The sequence below is a fragment of the Strongylocentrotus purpuratus genome, unplaced genomic scaffold (genome assembly GCF_000002235.5).
Source record: "Strongylocentrotus purpuratus isolate Spur 01 unplaced genomic scaffold, Spur_5.0 spur5_scaffold_19, whole genome shotgun sequence".
Lineage (NCBI taxonomy): Eukaryota > Metazoa > Echinodermata > Echinoidea > Camarodonta > Strongylocentrotidae > Strongylocentrotus > Strongylocentrotus purpuratus.
In genome coordinates, this window is record NW_022145604.1 from 32,268,533 (window position 1) to 32,286,907 (window position 18,375).

Sequence of the window (18,375 nt, forward strand, 5' to 3'; positions counted from 1 at the left end):
TCAGAAAAGCTGGTGAAAGGCTTGGATAATGCAGACTGCAGAGCCAGGCCATGAATTTCTCCATGCACCAACTAAGAATTTGTACTTGGAAACTACATGTACTTTCTTTCTGTTTTTCTCTTATTTCAGTCTCTCAATCTGCCATATTCTCACACAATTCAAAGGTATTTGCTCGGAACTTCTACAAAACTTCAACATCCAGCCAAATATCAATTTGGGAGTTTTCTGGATATGGCGAATCAAATATGGCAACAAATCAACATGTTACACATAGGTAAATTTATCCATTATCTATATAGTCAAGCTTGAAAATAATAAAATAAATCTATGATTTATTTGTTCCTTTTTAGAGAATTACAACTAGTTGACTTGCTGCCCAGACAATCTTATGAAAATGATATATACATGTACTTTGCCAGACTGCAAGCTAAACATTATAATTTAAATAAATAAAGTAAATAATTAGCATCTAAATTACTCCAAACAGACCGGATGCTTTGCCATTGTGATTTTTCATTTTATTTTGTTCTTGTTTGATCTACCTTCAGTCTCGCGTGAGTCTCATCAGTGTGACCAATATATGACATGCACATCAGCTTGTGTAAAAAATCCACTTTCACCTTAACTCTCAGACTCAAACTTCATCTAAACATGTACAGTTAACAACTTAATCATTCATACTCCTTGTAAATTTCATTTGTTTGTGTTGTGTGTGAAAGGTGGGCTGGTCACATTCTCTAGAAACAGAAATCGGGACAAATCAATTTTTCACATAAGTACTAAACAAACTACAGAACTTGGTAGGGGTTTGAATAATTTAGTTGTTAGCTGGGGTATGTCTCTGGCCATTTCAACTCGAGGCAGAGTGGCAGACATCAAAGGATCACACTGCACACGTTTCATTTTTTTTTGCTGGTGCCCACAAATTTATTTGTACAGACTATTGACATTGATGAATCCCATCCCTTTTGACAAGCTTGGTGTCTATTTCTTCTTTCCCTGAGAGGCCTTGAGTACTCTATGCACGATCTTCTGCTCCTCGATCAAGAAAGCACGCACGATCCTGTAAAGGTGCGGGTTATGGAGGAAGTGGGAAAAGTGGGGAGGTAGACGGGATAAAAAAAAGAGAATATGAGTTAATTTCAATAAGATGCTACGGATCAATGGCAATTATAGAGCTTATTCTATCATTCTCATTTCATGAAGGATTCAAAGACTTATTAGTGTGTTTAGCTTTGTGATGTCATAATGGCCATCAGAAAGTATTTCGTATCAAAATGTACTTTCAAACTAAAACATTCTAGAATGATCTGCATTAGGACATATAGTTTTACAATATGGCATCTTTAATTTACATTCCAGCATCAAATGTTAAATATGGAGCCTGGAAAAGGACTGACACATTTTGAAACACAACATGAGTGAGCCTACATCCAGCTACATACAGAAATGTGGGCCTGTATACAGCTCAAATAGCTCAAGACTTATTCAGATTGAATCTAAGTATTTTAGTTTAAGGGTAAATTTGAATGCAGAATACTTTCTGATTGCCATTATGACATCACAAAGCTAATTCACAATTAGGCAAAATAAACGTGTCACATTAAATACACTCGGATAGAAGTATGTACAGCATAATGACCCAGTATGAAAACCACATATCTGTTACACTTCGGGTAAAACAGTTGGCCAAAAGCTTTAATTCAATACCAAATTTGGCCAAGTATTTTATCAAAAATGAAAACTAAAATGCTTTTATTTCCGACACAAGCGTTGAATTTAATGATAGCCCTGGGCCCTATCTTATAAATCACTTGTGATTCATCCCGATCTTCATCCCAATCTATTGCAACTCGACTACTGTCTGGTTCTTTTTTTAACAACTCTGAAGATATGTGATTGTAACACTGCAACTGATTGGGAAATCACACGAGAGTCGCACCCATCAAAGTCTGAAAGACTGGACCAAGGGCCTGCCTCACAATACATTCATAAGTAATAGTCATTCCCTTTGTATGTCGTAATTATCTAACACAATCCTGGGGAATTCCAAGGAGTTACTGTCTGCTGAGAGCCAAGAGAATGTTAACTTATACTATTGTATGCAAGTCTAGAGTTAATGCCCTTTTTGCTCTCAGAAGATGTTGTACATGACTGTTTGGTAAAAAATGCCTTGGGCATTACTGCTACCTGGGGGGCGTTTCACAAAACTTGTCATCAGTGACAAATGACAGTTTTTGTTATAAGCTACTGAAAATCCTTGCTTCTGATTGGTTGTCAACAGATTTGTCACTGATTTATGTCATTTGTCATTGAAAAAAGGCTTCGTGACACGGGTCCCTGGGCTGAATTTTAATGCTTACCTCTGCTTGACTGCCTTGGCACAGAGACATCCTCCGTAGGCCCTGGAGACCTTCTTCTTGGGCTTAGACAGAGCCATGAGCTTCTTAGGGCGGGCGGCTTGAACCTGCATAGTAAAAGGACAATGCATGATTTAGAATCTTGATGTCTGATCTATACATTCTTTGCCTTTTTTCAAGGGGTTGGTGCAACATGTCTCCCCTCTAGATGCTATATACTTACATGTTACACATAGAATTAGGTTAAGTGTCCTTTCACATTTTCCCATGACTGTTCGCTCCACCATTTACCTCAGAAAATTCATATGAATGACAGGATAACACGAAAAGCATACAAACTTTGATCTACATATTAATCATCTAAGACTTCCGCTTAAACTCTTTTAAAGTCTGTTACTGACTGGCTTATGAATTCAAAGTCCTTTCAGGAGTTGAGGGACTCTTTGACTATACCAAAGACAAGGCCATGTATTGTATTTTCGAAGAGATGGACATTTCATGCTCTATGAATCTGTGAACTACCTCTCCACTTCCCAATATTCCAGTCACATCACCAGGCTCAACACCAGACTGATAACAGAACAACACAACTGAACACATTACACCTAATTGAATAGCCAAACGTCAATCAATTTGGGATGGGTTTGGAATCAGCTTGGCAGCATGACGGAGGTATTGGTATTGACGGACGCACATAAATGAATATGGATATCGGTTAATGATAAAATGTAAGGAGAGTTCACTTACTCCCTTGAGCTTTACACCGGTGTCGCCACACCTGGCAGGTGACGGCTTCTTCTTGCGGTAATGGTAGACCAGGCGACCACCTGCATAAAAACAAGGTACATATTACTAGGAATAACATTCCACAACTCTTTGTAAACCCTCAAAACATAATCTTGTTCCCTCTTTATACAGTTACTCAACTAAAAGGCAACTATCATCATCCACTTTGCATTGTCAGTGCTAAAGAGCAAAATTTAACGTTAAGTCTGTGTAGTTCACTGCTATCATAGATTTGTATTTTTTTAATATTATATAATTAGTATAGCTTTCTAGCTTTATTCTCCTCTCATAAACGTACAATACATTCCCCTTTTCACTGGTAGGCCTTTTTTACTTGGCAAAAACATAAACACGTACCAACTATTGACTTATTTGACTAACACAAAATCTAAGAATATGTCAATTGGGGACAGTCTCATTTCAATCAGCAGGTTCATTGTTTATTGAGACGAGTCTTCATTTGGAGTTTAGGACTCATTTTTGTGAGATTGTTATGAAGGACAGAATCAACAGCAAATAACTTACCTGGTGTCTTCACACTGTAAGGAAAGAAAATAATCAAAAAATAAAGTTAGAGGTCACCAATTACAACAAAAACAAGACAAGAGTTCAAAAGTAGAAAACAAATTGTAGGTGACATTTTGGGAATAGTCCTTGTTCACCCCACGGACCCCCCCCCCCCTGGCCCCCTCCTTTTTGCTAATTTAAGACATATCATACACATGAATTTCTCTGGAAGTCGAGTAAAACATAGTACCGTAATACATCAGGTCATTGTACTTTTATTCATAGGCCTTGTAATTTTTTTATTTTTTTTTGTAACTCAAGAATGAAAGCTTGGTTGAATTAAGGCTACTGTTTTATACTTTTACATGTAGGCTTTAAATAATGTCACATTCTAAAGAAACTTAAACCGGGACTCATCATATTTCACATACATTAAAAATTACAAAGCTTGGTAAAGGTATGAATAATCGAGTTGTTAACTGATGCAATCGTATACAGCCACGTCTTTGAATCCAATGGAAAAATCTTCTACTCACATTTTGACCTTGTTGGATTTGGTGTTGTAGGTATGCCTACGGCGGAAACAAAGTCGTTGCACCATCTTGTTGCTGTAAAGAAGAGAAAAAATAGAAGAAAGTTTAGAACAATTATTATAACTAAATCGATGGACAATATGACATTACATACCACAAGGAAGGCATGCCCTGGCCAACTACTGATGTTGACATGATAGGTTTTTAAACACAATATTTTCTATCTTGAAAGGTAGGATCGGTCAATGGAAAAGGGTGGGAGTTAAATTCTTTATTAAAAAAAAATATATATTTTTCGTTCCAAAAATATATGAACTTATAGTTACAGACAAGGGTCTGGAAATCTTTATTTGAGAGCAAAATCATAAGTAAAAGTGGTAAACAACTGATTGTATGATATTTCGGCAATTTCGCCTTGCAGAATATGCAATAATTTAATATTTAATGGATCCATTTTGGGGGATAAATTAGCTGTAAACTCCTGTGCGCACAGGGCGAACTAAGGACAAGGTCCCGTTTTTTTTAATGACTTTTTAGTCAGTTGCACGCTTGCAGCACATGCCGATCTGAATTATGAGATCTCGATATCTCAAGACTTTTTTCACAATAAATTTTCTAGACCTATTTGGATTAAAGAACTTTGCAGTCCATTTGATAATAATTTGATTAGTGTCGCTCTACATGTAAATGAATTTGTGTAGAAATAGAATACGAGAAATCATGGACACATGGATCGAATGTCAACTTCCTAATATTTGTAAAATATTCGCAAGCTTTGGTCACCCCGTCATAATCATAAGGCCCCAACCAAGACCACAACATCGGTCACCAGCTACAACAAAAAAACTAACACATTTCCCAAGTCAATGCCCGGCAAAATAAATGGCACAGCCAAACTGAAGTCCAAAGGCAAGACCCCAACAACCAGGAATAAGGATCGTCCGCATAGATCTAAACGATTGTCCGCATATACGATCATCCGCATATTCAGGAAGGATTCCGCGTTGGCAATGCGAAAAACGATTCCGCAATGATTTTCTTGATGCATTTCACATTGACCATGTTGACTTTGAACAGAGACTTTCATTTCATGTTTTGAGCGATAAATCCTCGGGGAAGACGGACAACCTGAACCTAGGCTAGGCCGTAGGCGGGCCTTCCAAAAGTAGATGGTGAACTGGTGGAATTTTATTACGCGAATCAGACTTTCAATTGCCAGCGCGGATTGGGAACCCTTCACCTGCAGAGCGCTGAGGAAAAAAAAAGGTGATTTGTCCGCATTTACGTGAACAATCCTTATTCTCAGACCAGCGCCCCTACCGACAACATTGCAACAGCCAACACATTCTCTCCGCTCCACGGGCACAGCACTTCTTCTACCATCTCCAAATCAAGATCTAGAATCTAGACTAGATCTACATGCAAGTGTAAATGCTTGGTCTTGGTGAATAAACATCAACTTCGAGATTTATCCCCAGTTTTATTTTTGCCATAAAATTGCACTCAATGCATTCATAAATGCACCACAACATGCATGTCAATGGGAGCGTATTCAAATTCAATTTAAAAACAGACGTGACGAGACGTCGAGAGGCCAGTTTATTCAGTACCAGGATTTCATTTCCAATGTCCATTTTGAATTAGTTAAAAGGGCATATAGACCCTAATTTAAACTTATGTATGATTTCATAATTTAAAATCGAATCATGTTTATCGTACGTTGCCCCAGCACTAAAATTAGTGGATCTAGTCTACCCGAGAATCAAGATCTTTCATTTTAGATTATCGAGCGTTCGCGTTCGCCTACATACGCACGGATTACCCGACGTTTACCGACATAAATTGGACCATTTCTTATTTCTTTGAGATCAAAAAACAAAATGTAATGAACGATATGAATCCTTAGGTATACAAAAACAATTATATCATATTAGTTTCGTATATAACATCACATATTCCTGGATACTAGTGGATTTTTCTAACCTTTTTCTCAGGTTTCCACTGAGAAGATTTCACAACTGTCTGAAAAGGTCGTAGAGGGCTCATTCTTTTTGCAATATAAATGACCTACGTATGTTTTGTGTACGTACTGCATGCTGTATAGTACTGTACTATATACACTGTGAATAAAGCAGAACTATATATATTATTTCAAAAATAAAAGATTTTAGTCTTAAATGAAACACGGAATGAATTGGTTATTTGTATCCTTCATGCAATAGTATTTGTCAAAAATTGTCTTTGTTCCATAAATATCAAGCTATTAAATTGGCAACGTAAAATATGCTACTTGAAGGTACACGTCTTGCCTATGGGAGTGGTCTATATTATGTACTTTGTTGAGGGGGGGGGGGGGGGGGGGGGGGGGGGTGTGAGGGCGGGGGGGGGGTAGGGCCGGTGAGGCAGACATGTGTAGACAATGAATCCAAGAACCCTAAAGCACTCCCAAAGGCCCCCATACAAAAATGGAAACGAATGCAATCACATAATGCAAAGCTAAAATGGTACGATTAACCTTTCTCAAAAGCGTTTCTATGACATACTATAATTTTTAAGCTGATTTATTTCAAAATCACATTTGAATTGGAATAGTCTAACATTATATTATACCAGATGGATATCTTCCCTCCCAGGGCAAATGTTTAGATAAGCTAACTGGGCATTTTGTTCAATTTCTAAAATCTTGTTTCTTCATCTTTTATATTTCTTTTCTAATTTTCTTCTTTAATTTTGTAAAAAACAGGACGAGAAGAGCATCAATGAGGGTGTACATGAAAGTAAAACCATCCTAAAGTAAATCATGGATCCCTAGAACTAGGGGTGGCGGAGCTACTTCTAAAGTGGGGGGGGGGGCACCAACAAAAAGGGCACTTCCTGGAAAAAAAGGGCACCTACAAAGGGAAATTTCGAAGCGAAGCGAATATTTGCATTGCATAATTATTCGCTTCGAGATTTTTTAGACATTGGTTTATACCCCTACATTGTGATTACTTATTATCTGGGATGCTTGCAATATTTGTTACAAAGTATCTTACAAAGTACATGCAGTTGGGTGTGATGGTCTGAATATTCATTTGCGAGCCAGGAAAATTTTAAAGATTTTTGAGGTCACAGTGCGAAAAATTGCATCTTATAACAAAGAAAAAAAAACCCAATCCTGATGGGGTTATAAGCACATACTCAATAAGTAACATAATTATATAAATACATGTGATATAGCGAGTGAGCTTTGGGCGAAATTGCTCCTAGTCACTTTAAATTAGGAGCACATTTATTGATGAGAGGAAAAGGGGACACTAAGCTTATCGAAAGGGTTAAGACACCTCTCAGAAATAAGAAAAGGAGCAGGCGTCAGGTACAAACGGTAATTATTTATCAGAGGTGAAAATGGGGCACTTCCTATACCTGAAAAAAGGCACTCACCAGGGATGAAAAAAGGCACTTAGTATGAGAATGATAAATGGGCATTCGTCGACGGAAATGGGGAACCCATCAGATTTGATAGGGGCATTCATAAGAATTTAAAAGGGGAATTTATGAAGAACGGAAATTGTCAGAGGTGAAAAGGGGCACTTATCGTACCTGAAAAGGGGCATTGACCAGATATGAAATGGAGTATATACTTATGAGAATGAAAAGGGACACTTTTCATAGCCGGAAATAAGGGCATTCATGAAAAGGGGAAAGAGCTCTTTTTTAATGTGGGGGAACCTATCATAAGAAAAGAGGCACTTCTGAGAAAGGAAAAGGGGCACATGTAAAAATAAAAGGTGCACTTATCGTAATTTAAAAAGGGGTATAGTTATTAAAAAAGGAGGGGGTATCATAAGGGGCACCTCTCAAATATGTATAAGGTATTTTTCAGAGGTGAAAGGGGCACTTATCAAAATTGAAAAGGGGCATTTCTCGTACTAAAAAGAGGCACTTACATAGGTGAAAAGTGATGGGGTACGTTCCAAAATAAAATGGGCACTTTCCTATGTAAAAAGGGCAATTTTGGGGTACTTGAAAATAACATAAAGATCTACAAGGTAGGCCACGGTATACCGGCCTTCTCCTTTTTTTTGGGGGGGGGGGGCTGCGATATCGGCGCCAAATTATTAGGTCATTCAATATAGCTCCATCATGATTTACAATGGAGATCGTATAATAAAATAGCTATCTGCCAAATCTGGCAATGCAACAGCTCTATTTTACTTAATTTGTGTAATATACCTATATAATTACACCGCAGTATAATATAATATTAACATATATAAAGAAATCATAAAAGGCATTATCTTTCTATTAGCTACCACTTTGGTTTAGACTCTAGCACCATTTGTCTACACTATTTTGTAAGAAGCAATGTTTCTACCCAACTTATTGCTTGTTTTTCTTAAGTTTCTCAAACAGATATTTAAGAAAAGTGTTTCTCTCTTATATAGCTCAAGCTCGGCAGGTTACAGGTTGGGCTTGATTGTGAGCAGTCGACGCAAAAAAAAAAATGAAAATAGTGATTTCTTCGCCTAGATTGGCAATGGATGCGCCACTAAAACTCTAGGAAAAACTTTGGCTAGTCTCAGCTCAGCTACGTCCCACAAAATGGCAGCCGCCATGGAGGAATTCGAACATCAATTTGCTGCAGTTTCTGCAGAAATTACATCAAAAATCAACAAAATTCCAATTCTCAGTGGAAGTAAGAAGTGATTTACATTATTTAATTTTATTTTAGGACTAAGATGTTAGTTTTTGAGACTGTAAATAACGCCCATCTGTTGGCTACGTGGTCTGCTTGATAAATTTAATTGATTGACTGTGTGTCTGTGTACATGTGTGTATTTATATTACTAGTTACTACGCTTCGCCTTCGCCGCGCCACCCCCGCTGGCTTCTGGCGCGTTGGACCTTGGGCTCGGCGCGGGGCAAGAGATGGATGATGTTGTCACCTGGTCACAGATGAAAGTAACTATCAGTGCATGGCCCTCGCGTACACAGATAACGTTCCTGATGGGCCCGACCTAGCGCCACGCGTTCTTAAAAAAAAAAAAAAAAAAAAAAAAAAAAAAAAAAAAAATCAATTTTTTTTTTGTTTTTTGTTTTTTTGTTGAAAAATCAGAAAATTCCGGATTTTCTGGTCATAGAAATCTCCAAATAACAGAATATTCTGAATTATTCGTAAGGGTTGGTAGGTATGGTATTAAAAATTCATCAAATTACTTGTAATACTTGTAAAAAATAAATTTAGATCTAGTCTAGAGGGTCTAAATTAAAAAAAAAAAAAAAAAAAAATCATTTTTTTTTTTTTTTTTTTTTTTTTTTGGGGGGGGGGGTCAAATTTTCCCTCGGGTCGCGCCACGCGTTTTTAATTTCTTGGCGAGAGGCCTGTATCAGTGATCAAAGAAAAAAAACGAGGAAAGATCAAGTGAGGTCTGAATTTACAAACTAAACATGATGATGTATATTTTTACTCAACAGAAGAATGAACAGTTTTCAAAGTTGATAACTTGATGATTAATTAATTATCATGATCATGATTAGACCGAAAGCTTCAGTCTCTCTAATCGTCGGTTGTTCCACTGAGACTACGTCTGGCTCCACTAGACCTCCGATTACAGAGACTGAAGTCTGGGGACCTCTTTCTGTGAGGCACTGTACGGAACAAATGGTTCGGTTCGACCGGACCGCGATGAATGAGATATGCAACGAGATTTTCACTCTTTACATCCTCATAACTGCTGCAATTATAACACAAATTAAAAATAACATATATATAGCTTATTTGACTTACGATAGCTTGCTCATTTAGATCCTAAATTAATGATTAATCCGAGAAAGTCTCGTCGTCAACATTATCCGTCTTGGTGTTAGTTGATGAATATTCATTTTTTCTTTTCGAACGTCCAATAGCTACCGTAGCTACGTACGAGTAAGCCCAGCTTGACCAACGAACTCCCACAAAACGAGTGCTCTGATTGGCCATTTGGCTATGTTTTGGTAGGTTGACCCGGAAATATTTTGGCCGCCGGGTCATATAGCCCTATGTTCCGAGTGCATGAACGTTCGGAGATACAAATTGGATAATTCATATAAGTAAGTCCGTAAATTATCAATTTAATATTGAGTTATCAAATTTTGATAACTGTAATTAGGACAAATGACATACCGACCTAATTTACATCTGATTTAGAAATCAGGAAATTAGATCTAAATAAAGAAAATCGGGGAGAAAATGTCGTGGACGAAAGTATGCACATATAGGCCTATACCATCCCCACGGTACGAGATCTCTGGGTTGCCATCTGTATTGGGGAATGACAACAAATGTCAGTTTTATTAAAGAAATGACCCAAATCAGATGGTTATTGCTGTCTAGATCATGATGATGTATTATTATTCAGATAATCAGATGATCTTTGTTGAACTTGTGACTTGTGTTGTACTTGTATTTGAACCTGTACTATCTGTATAGGTTGTTGTAGATCTTGCTTTGACATGAAAAATAAGCTTTTATTTAACTTTTGTATATTATTTTTGTTTTCATCTTTGACAGATGACAAGAAACAATTGGCAAGTTCAGCTGAAAAGCAGGTTGATGAGGCTCACGAATTGGTAAGTTTTAGCTCTTTATTTGCATTAACCTTTTAAATGGTATTTGCTTAATAACTTGAATTACTTATATCCAGTGTATCATTCTCGTGTGATAAAGAGTGAACAGTGTTTTTATATTCATGTTCTAAGTTGAGGCCGCCATCCTACATGTAGTCAAGCTTTGGTTATGATTGCGGTCTCCTGCACTTTTTCAACTGACAGTTTGGATAATACTTTAAATCTATAATAATATGTTATAGAAATATTAAGTTTCATATTACATGTACATATGTGTAAAAAAAACATTTTGACATGAAGTTATTATTGTTTGTATATTTTGTATTATACCTTACGTTTATATGTTCTTTGTTATTTTGTTATTATGTTTGGAAAAATGCAGAAATAAAATCATATAAAAAAATATGTCTAATCTTGTATTATTTTTGTGTCGTTTTAGCTGGAGCAGATGAACATTGAAATTCGCAACATTCCGTCCGCAGAACGCCAAAAGTTCACCACCAGGTTAAAAAGCTACCAGACTGAGCTGAATCGGCTAGAAAAAGATCTTGTAAGATAAAAGATATTCTCAGAAACTACTGCAGTCTACTTGATTACAATTCTTTATGCAATTGTCTTCCACATAATTTCTCTAGCATGAACAAATCATAACTTATCATGAAGCGTGATATCACTACATTAATATTCCCATTTGTCACCCACTCTTTATATAATTGTCACAGGAATCAACTAACATATTTCCTTGATGCACTGACAATGGTTTACATGAATATACCATGAAATTGTTTTCAATTCATTTTGTTAATAACAAATGTTTTAGAAGATTTTGCAGATTAAACATGGGCCTCATAATTTATTTATCAAGATTTATTTTACTGGGATAATGTGTGAATTATTGAAGCCCCTCTGAAGTGTTGGAGCCCCAAAAATTTGACATCAACATTTTACTCATAATGAGAAAGAAGATGTCATTTATGACTCATTTTTGCAAGTATTTCCAGAACAAATGTGTTTGAGGTCGACTATCGACGAAAGAATACATAATGTAAATTTTCTGCATACAGCAGAAAATCCAAATCATGTATTCTTTTATCAATATATGTCTTCAAACACATTTTTGGGGGGAAATTTTTGCAGAAGTGTGTCTTAAATGACATCCTCTTTCACATTATACAATTTAAGTGAAATTTTGCCATCAAATATTTGGCGAATATGAGGCCCCCAACACTTTATAGCGGCAATAAACAAATTTTAAAAATGAAATTTTTTCTTCCGAGTATGTTGTTGAAATTTGTTTGTAACCTTAGTGGGACCATAAGGGTTGATTATGATTTAATCTTTTTACTGATTGTACAATTTTTCTATTATTTTACAGAGACGATCCAAGGTTTCATCAAGAGATGATGGAGCAAGGGAAGAACTGCTTGGTCTGGATGATTATCGCAATTCAGAAGATCAGGTTAGGAACTGGTAGAAAACATAACTTTGAGTCATCATTTTAGGTATCCACCTCCATAGGAAGTTTTGGATGATGAATTTTGAATTTTCCACAGTCCTCTATTGAGGGAAAATAAAGGAAGAAAGGGGATAAGAAAAAATACTCTACACATCAATTTTAAGAGGGGCTAGGAAATGGGTGGGTTGGCAGGATTTCTTTATTCTTGTTCCCTGGAAATACATCTCTCGCCCACCTCTAATAATCCTGAATCTTTCCATAGAACTGCTATGGCTCATAAATACTTAAGATTTAGTGGATAATTGGAAAGAATGCTGAAGTTGTCATTTCAAAAGTTGCTGATTTATAAATATCATTTTGATGAGTTTGCATTTCCTGAAACACAAACACTTATTTAGGTAATAAGCGAGTTCGTAATTAGGATTTGCGCATGAGCAGATAAAGGTAATTCATTCCCAAGTTGTAAAACCATTGGGACGAATACTGGTATCATGCTCATGAAAGTAATGTAATCAGTATTCATTTATGCACCGACAGTACATTTATCTGATACACAGGTGGAAGTATTCTTCTCAAGAGGCAAACAAAAGGTATTCATGAAGCTCCTCCATCACTTTGTTAGTAATTATTCTAAAATGCACAAGTGGGAAGAATCCAGCTTGTTAAAGATCTGTGGATATTTTGGGGCTGTGCATTCCAAAGCTATTTACGAACTGGCTTATTGATTCCTGACATGTGCTGGTGAAAATTTGCAGCCAAAGTCATGAATACCAATCATCTTAATCGATTCACTTTCCAGAAAACAAGACTACTAGACAACACAGAGAGACTAGACCGGACATCAAGAAAATTAGATGCTGGCTACAGAATGACAATAGAGACGGGTAAGATGATGGAGTTTGGTGTAATTCTCGCTACCCCATACAGTGATATACGTTCCCATAATGCATTGCCCCTCTGGTAACTCTGCGATTTTTCAGACACACTTACTTCCGATAATTCTAAAACATGTATTCTGCTACACTACAAAATGCTAATAATTCATTATCTGCAATTCTTAATCTTGCTCGATACACAATGCAGTTAGAATATTTATTAATCAAAAGTAATACATATAGTTATTGTCAGTAGCTATAAAGGGTTAGTGGTAGTGGTAGTGGTGGTTATTTTACCTGACAGCTAAGAAAGCAATAAATGCTTGTTAGTTAGCAACCAGAAGACCGACGGCTTAAAGTCCTCTCCGAGGATTAATGCCTTACCAAAGGGCACTAGCGCATCGACTTTAAACTTAAAATAAGGAGAATATATGGTGTTAGTAGCTGTGTCGGTAACTATGAAGAGTTAGTTGTTGACTTCATTATATTGTAGTGTCAATGGTGTAGGAACCCCCATATAATGTATCTGCAGCTAATTAATGACTTCACCGGTAATAATATTCATTGGTTTATTCATTAACTTACAGAGCAACTTGGGCAAGATATCGTGGATAACTTGCATAGAGACAGAGAAAAAATTGACAGATCAAGAAATAGAGTGAGTACTTACATGTTGTAATTCAGATTATTATTCTTTTGTATTGTTCAATAATGCTAAAAAACACAAGAATTCAAAATAATTGAATGCATCTACTGTTAAATACTCTGTAACACAAAACTCTGTAATAAAAAGAGGGTACCGTAATGAAATTTAATCTAATGGACATTTGTTCTTAAATGAATATAGTGCTATAAGATTTTTTGTGATAACTCGACTATTTGATACAAAATAATTCAGAAAGAAATAAACAGATTATAGTTCATATTTTCATAAGTTTAATACATTCTGCAGAACTATTGAAACAAGGGTACTGGCTAGCTAAAAAAAGGTTACATTAAATGAAAAATTATAAAAAAATAAGTTATTTTATGTATGTTTGACTCATCAACACATACATATACATACATGAAACCAGCATGACTTATGGAAGAGAGTAACACAGCATAATAAAACAAAAAATCAATGTTTTTTATTCTCTCTAACCAGTTACGGGACATGGACTCCAACGTCGGCCAAAGCTCACGAGTACTCAGTGCAATGATGCGTAGGTATGGTGAATGTCGCCCCCTATATACTCAATTTATTCCATCTTGCTACTCTGTGAATACTTTTATTTCGTTTTTATATACATGTATGCTTCCCACCTGCATGTTTCAATCCACCTGACCTCTATAGTGCAATCATGGGTTATGGCAGCAAAACCGTGAGTCATAGCAAGAAAAAATGTGTAGAATGACTGATTATGAATGTAATATTTGTTTATTTCTTTTCTTTTCTTTTTTCATTTCATTTATATTCACTTTTGTTGAAACAGGGTTCCCTCTTCAATTTAAGTACCTGCTGTCTAAACTAACAGCAAACTAAATGCAAATAAAAAACAATAACAAACAATGTGAGGAAGATATTCAACATTAAAATATATAAAATACTTTAATATAATTTGAAGCAGAAATTAAAGATATTACAAAACAAATTGAAACAGATTCATCCTGATATCATGCACGAATTAATCTTTGTTACATGTACTTCTACATCATCTGTAGACATGCATCCATTATCAATGGTCCATATTTCAATATATTTCCCTGTCTCACTTCTGGAGCTTTTGCTTCACTGAGAAAAGTAAAATTAATGAATTCTCAGTCAAATTATCTCCTACATGTAGGTGCCTGAAAGTTGGCCAATATTTATGAATTTGTATAAGACTACTATATTGGAGTGAACATATTGTCAGATAAGTAAAGTCAGATAATAAATTTGTATGGTCAAACCTTAGCAGCCACCTTTCTAGAAAGGCCATCTGTCTACAGTGGCCACTTTTTCTGTTTCCCTTGAATGGCCTTTATAGACAGGTTTGACTGTAAGACCAACAGTTTACTCCCGTCCGTCCTGATGTAGTTTTTGTTCAATCTATCAGATATGGCAATGGAATGCTTTTATCCTGCTTTGTAATTGCATTTGTGCTATCACACCATCATTATTTATTTGAATGGTAAATTTGTTTTGTAAAGAAGGCCTTGCAAAAATCACCCTATAATGGCTTCTACAGATGCAGGGAACTAACTTATAATTGTCTTGAATTATTTATGACCTTAAACATGCATTCCCATTCTCTCAGGTGGTTGAGTTGTAAATTAGATCAGAACATTTTGCTTACATTTTAACCTGCTGTAGCAGCTACCTGTATAGAAAGACCTGGGCTCTGTTTAATAAGACTTGTTATAACAAAAAAATAGCAAAATTTCTATGACAAACCAGCTCTCAGCCAGCAAAAATGCCAGGTTTCAATAGTTTTCAACAGTTATCGTAACGTGTTATTGATAAGTTTTATGAAACAGGGCCAAATTGTCTATAAAGACAAGTTTATTGTTTCCCTTGAATAGTGTTCTCTTCGAAATCCATATCATAGCAACCTGTCTATAAAGACCACCTCCCTTTAAACATTACTTTTAATGTCACCCTAGAGCGGTCTTTATAACAGTTTACTTTATTACAGTACAGTCAAACCTTACTTAGTTGACACCTCTATATAAAGGCCACCTGTCTAAAGTGGCTAAGTATTTTGTCTCTATTGAGAAAGAATGTGTCTTTTAGAACCTGTTTAGAAAGGCCACCTGACTACAGTTATCACCTTTTTCTGTCCCCTTGAGTGGCCTTTATAGACAGGTCAAACTGTACCATTCTAGTTCATTCAATTTTGCCCTAACTTAATTCAATTCACTTCAATTCGCATTTATTTCATCTCGATTAAAACTTACATTGATACAAAATAATTCATGAACAAATTTAGAAAATGAAATGGGGAACTACATATAATAAAGTCCTTAAGCCTTGTACAAGCGTAGTTCCCAAGCATTCATAGCATAATGTACAGGAAAGATTACAACAACAAACAAACATTAATATTAATATGAAACTTAGATGAGAAATTATTTTTCTATCCCTCATAGGATCCTTCAAAATCGACTAATCATGCTGTTCCTAGGCCTGATCATCTTAAGCGTCATTATCCTGGCAATCTACTTCATCGCAAAGAAATGATAACGGCTTTTCCTAGGTTACCCTGCTCATTCCTGCCTTTGAGAAGCAAACGGAGACCTACAAGGAACGTCGAGGGGGGTAGACGTGGCGGCCAAGGTTTGCATTCCAATCCACCCCTAGGTAGCCAGTTGGTAGTATTGTGCATTAAACTGTTTTAGAATCAGAACTCTTGAGTGCTAAGTGCTTAACAGCGTTTGCATTACGAGATAACAAAAGGCTCCGCACTTCAGCTGCTCATTATACGACACAGCCAGAAACTGAGATCTAGACTCTGCTTGAGGCTTTAGGAATTGGAGTCAAGTGCCAAATCAAAGTCTGTGTTTGCAGACTAGGTTTGGGGTTAGGGTTGCACTTGGTAAGAGAGGTTTAGGTTTAGGGTTAGGTTTTGTGTTTGGTCCAGGGTTGAAGTTGATAATTTAGTTAGTCTAGGATATCTAGTTATTGACCATAGAGTACTGCAACTGTCGTACAACCCAAAATATATGTGAAATGGTAATTACTGGAAATGTTCATGTTTTGTGTCCGTCTAGGTGGGATGTGTAAATACAGAAGGGTATGAGAATATTTATTTGACAGCATTATAAAGGTTAAAGGCCAATTAAATCTATGTAATAACTTCATTGGTATGGAAGCAGAAAAGTAAGAGAAACAGAAAGGCGAAAGTTTGAAATATATCAAGCCAATAATAAGGGATTTATGAATGTTTGAAAAATGAGATCATTAAATCCATGCCAATCTAAAATTAGCAATATGGTCAGTGGATTGTTACGTAGACATTGGATAGCTCTCCCATTTGTTCTGTACAAAAAAAAATTATCATTAATTTCTCTTTTTCTTTTAAGTACCTTCTCCCTTTGGGCACTACTCAAAAACATTTATGGGTAGCACATTATTATAGGTCCTCTCAAAAACAAAAAGGCCATCCAGTTCCTGAATAAATTTTGATTGTTTACGTGTGTTGAAATAAATGGGAAAGTAGTCTGGCACTTTATTACAGTGACATAACTGAAGTGCTCATACGTGTAGTGATTACAACTTTCGAAAAATTCATAACTTTCTTATCTTTTGTCAGATTTAATTCAAACTTTCACCAGTCTGTTTCTTTGACCTTTTTTGCTTTTTTGTTAGAGTAAATGTCTGTTAAGGTTGGATTTCCATAAAACAGTTAGTTCAACTTTGATATAAATGTCTTCTTTAAAAAAAATGGAAAATTAAAAAAAAAAAGGATGTATAGCAGGAGGTTTAAAGAACAAATTATACTATAACACCTTTTCACTAGGAAAACACTCACAAATTGCCAAAACTCAATCTCTGTAATTGATGTAATGAAATTTCTGCGAGGCAGAAATAAGCAAGAGCTATTAAATTGAATATGTGAATACCTTTGTTGTATGCAGTTGCATTCATTTTCATCAAAAAAACACAGCTGCGTTGTTTTATTTTGCGGCAGTTTACTGTATCGACCCTTAGTCGCATTTGAGAAGATGAATGTTTACATATGTACAGATATTTATTATGGCTACCAGCCATGTAATGAAACGTCCTTTCTTCTGTCTTAGACATATATTGTATCATCTGTTGAGAGCCAGAAGGGAGTTAACTGTCTCTAAAGGTACATGACTTGACACCCTATAATAAGCTTTGAGTGGATGTTATGTATATAGCCAATGTTATTGTGCTAAGTCTGTAGGTCATCTGCAATCTTGCATGTATACGTTTTGTTTATTTTTATCGAGTTTTTGTTTGACACAGCAATGACTGAATGTGTAATGCAATAGCCAAGTTTGTAAAGTAATGTGCATAGTATGAATGCTTGTATTGAATCCTTATGGATCTGTTGGAATAACTATTATTTTCACCAGGAAGAAAGGTCCTGTTTAGCATTTCTCACTAAAATGCAATTATTATTGAGTCACAGTGTTAGCCTAGAATATTGTTTTTACTTTCACTGAATCTTTTGTTTGCCCTCAAATTTTCGAAACAGTATATCCAGTTCATGTTATATGCTTGCTAAATGCATTGGTCATTGTATATTCATGTTATAATTAATTTGGCATGAGGCGTAACA

General features: G+C 35.9%; 2 protein-coding genes across 3 annotated transcripts in view; one reads left to right on the top strand and one right to left on the bottom strand.

Moving 5' to 3' along the window:
* Nucleotides 1–902: 902 nt before the first annotated feature.
* Nucleotides 903–6,274, bottom strand: LOC592626 (60S ribosomal protein L34-B). Its single transcript, XM_792139.5, has 6 exons — nt 6,170–6,274; nt 4,190–4,261; nt 3,672–3,685; nt 3,108–3,187; nt 2,364–2,467; nt 903–1,063 (listed from the first exon to the last, which is right to left on the bottom strand). The coding sequence occupies exons 2-6, from the start codon at nt 4,252–4,254 to the stop codon at nt 985–987; spliced, it is 342 nt and encodes a 113-aa protein (XP_797232.1). The 5' UTR covers nt 4,255–4,261; nt 6,170–6,274; the 3' UTR covers nt 903–984.
* Nucleotides 6,275–8,731: 2,457 nt separating this feature from the next.
* Nucleotides 8,732–18,375, top strand: part of LOC592608 (vesicle transport through interaction with t-SNAREs homolog 1A) — a 10,094-nt gene continuing 450 nt past the window's right edge. Inside the window, exons 1-8 of one of the 2 annotated variants that reach the window (XM_030990917.1) lie at nt 8,732–8,864; nt 10,719–10,777; nt 11,214–11,324; nt 12,150–12,233; nt 13,030–13,114; nt 13,693–13,763; nt 14,253–14,314; nt 16,217–18,375. The exon at nt 16,217–18,375 is cut by the window's right edge and continues 450 nt beyond it. In XM_030990917.1, the coding sequence (XP_030846777.1) occupies nt 8,771–8,864; nt 10,719–10,777; nt 11,214–11,324; nt 12,150–12,233; nt 13,030–13,114; nt 13,693–13,763; nt 14,253–14,314; nt 16,217–16,307 (657 nt within the window). In that variant the 5' untranslated portion in view covers nt 8,732–8,770 and the 3' untranslated portion in view covers nt 16,308–18,375. The remainder of the gene's footprint in view (nt 8,865–10,718; nt 10,778–11,213; nt 11,325–12,149; nt 12,234–13,029; nt 13,115–13,692; nt 13,764–14,252; nt 14,315–16,216) is intronic. The other variant, XM_030990918.1, reaches the window with a different exon arrangement.

Excerpts from the sequence above, each read along its gene's own strand:
- LOC592626 (XM_792139.5), bottom strand. The coding sequence starts at position 4,254 with ATGGTGCAACGACTTTGTTTCCGCCGTAGGCATACCTACAACACCAAA. Across the intron at positions 2,468-3,107 it reads CCGGTGTAAAGCTCAAGGGA|GTTCAAGCCGCCCGCCCTAA; the intron begins GTAAGTGAACTC and ends TTTACTATGCAG. Across the intron at positions 1,064-2,363 it reads GCCAAGGCAGTCAAGCAGAG|GATCGTGCGTGCTTTCTTGA; the intron begins GTAAGCATTAAA and ends GCACCTTTACAG.